This window comes from Myotis brandtii, unplaced genomic scaffold, assembly GCF_000412655.1.
Source record: "Myotis brandtii unplaced genomic scaffold, ASM41265v1 scaffold434, whole genome shotgun sequence".
In the NCBI taxonomy this organism is placed as follows: domain Eukaryota; kingdom Metazoa; phylum Chordata; class Mammalia; order Chiroptera; family Vespertilionidae; genus Myotis; species Myotis brandtii.
This window is the reverse complement of record NW_005366599.1, coordinates 447,939-448,801: the sequence shown is the minus strand read 5'-3', so window position 1 is coordinate 448,801 and position 863 is coordinate 447,939. Positions and strand designations below refer to the sequence as shown.

At 64.9% G+C, this 863-nt stretch overlaps 1 protein-coding gene across 1 annotated transcript in view; it reads right to left on the bottom strand.

Annotated features, from left to right (window-relative positions):
* The window catches only part of PRDM16 (PR domain containing 16), an 82,425-nt gene that overhangs the window by 71,839 nt on the left and 9,723 nt on the right, over window positions 1–863 (bottom strand). The window contains exon 2 of the mRNA XM_005874318.2: window positions 9–161. Coding sequence (XP_005874380.2) covers window positions 9–161 — 153 coding nt within the window. The remainder of the gene's footprint in view (window positions 1–8; window positions 162–863) is intronic.

Here is an 863-nt window from a genome sequence, read left to right as displayed (position 1 = left end):
GTCGCCACCCCCGCCGCCCAGGCCCTTGGCCTTGAGCTCCTCGCCCAGGCCTGCGTAGAGGGCGGCACCCACTGAGCCGCACGCGTACTTCTTGTGTCGCCGCAGGTCCAGCTTGGACTGGAAGAGCTCGTCACACACGTCACAGCGGAATGTGGGCTCCTCTGCAAGAGACAGGGGTCAGGAGGTGAGGGGGGCCCGTGACCTGGGAGTAGCTGAGGGGCTGGGGGCCCACCCGCACTCGCTGCTCCTGCTCCTGCTCCCTTCCTGCCCTCATCGTCGGCCCCAGGGGTGGTGGCGGGGACGTGGAGACCACGGGCCGGTGTCCACAGCGTAGGAAACGCCGGAGGCCGGGGCCCCGCGTGCCTGGGAGCGGAGAGGAAGCGGCCAAGTGCTTTGTTTATGCGTCAGGAGGAGAAGATGACAGCGCTCTAATGCGTGTCATAAATTACTGTCGTCAAGGTCAAACGAATTAAAGGGGGGCAGTTATTATGAAGTTTACGAGGCAGCATCCTGCCCGGCCTGCCAAGCCGAACAGCCGGCCCAGAGCTGTCAGTTTCCTGGGGGGTGACCTCCGGCCCATCCCAGCCTCCCCCTCCGCCAGCGGCTGCTTGCCGGCAGCTCCTCCCGGAGCGGTGTCCTCTCTCCGCCAGGAGGACCCTGTGTCCCACCCAGGCCTGGAGCGAACACCAGCACTAGGGCCCTTGCACAAAAGTGTGCTGGTGAGCGATGTGTGACTGCACGTGTGCTCCTTGTGCAGGGCGTGCAGCTGTGCAGGTGTGTGCATGCTGTGTGCAGGGCGTGCAGCTGTGCAGGTATGTGCATGCTGTGTGCAGGGCGTGCAACTGTGTGGGTGTGTGCATGCC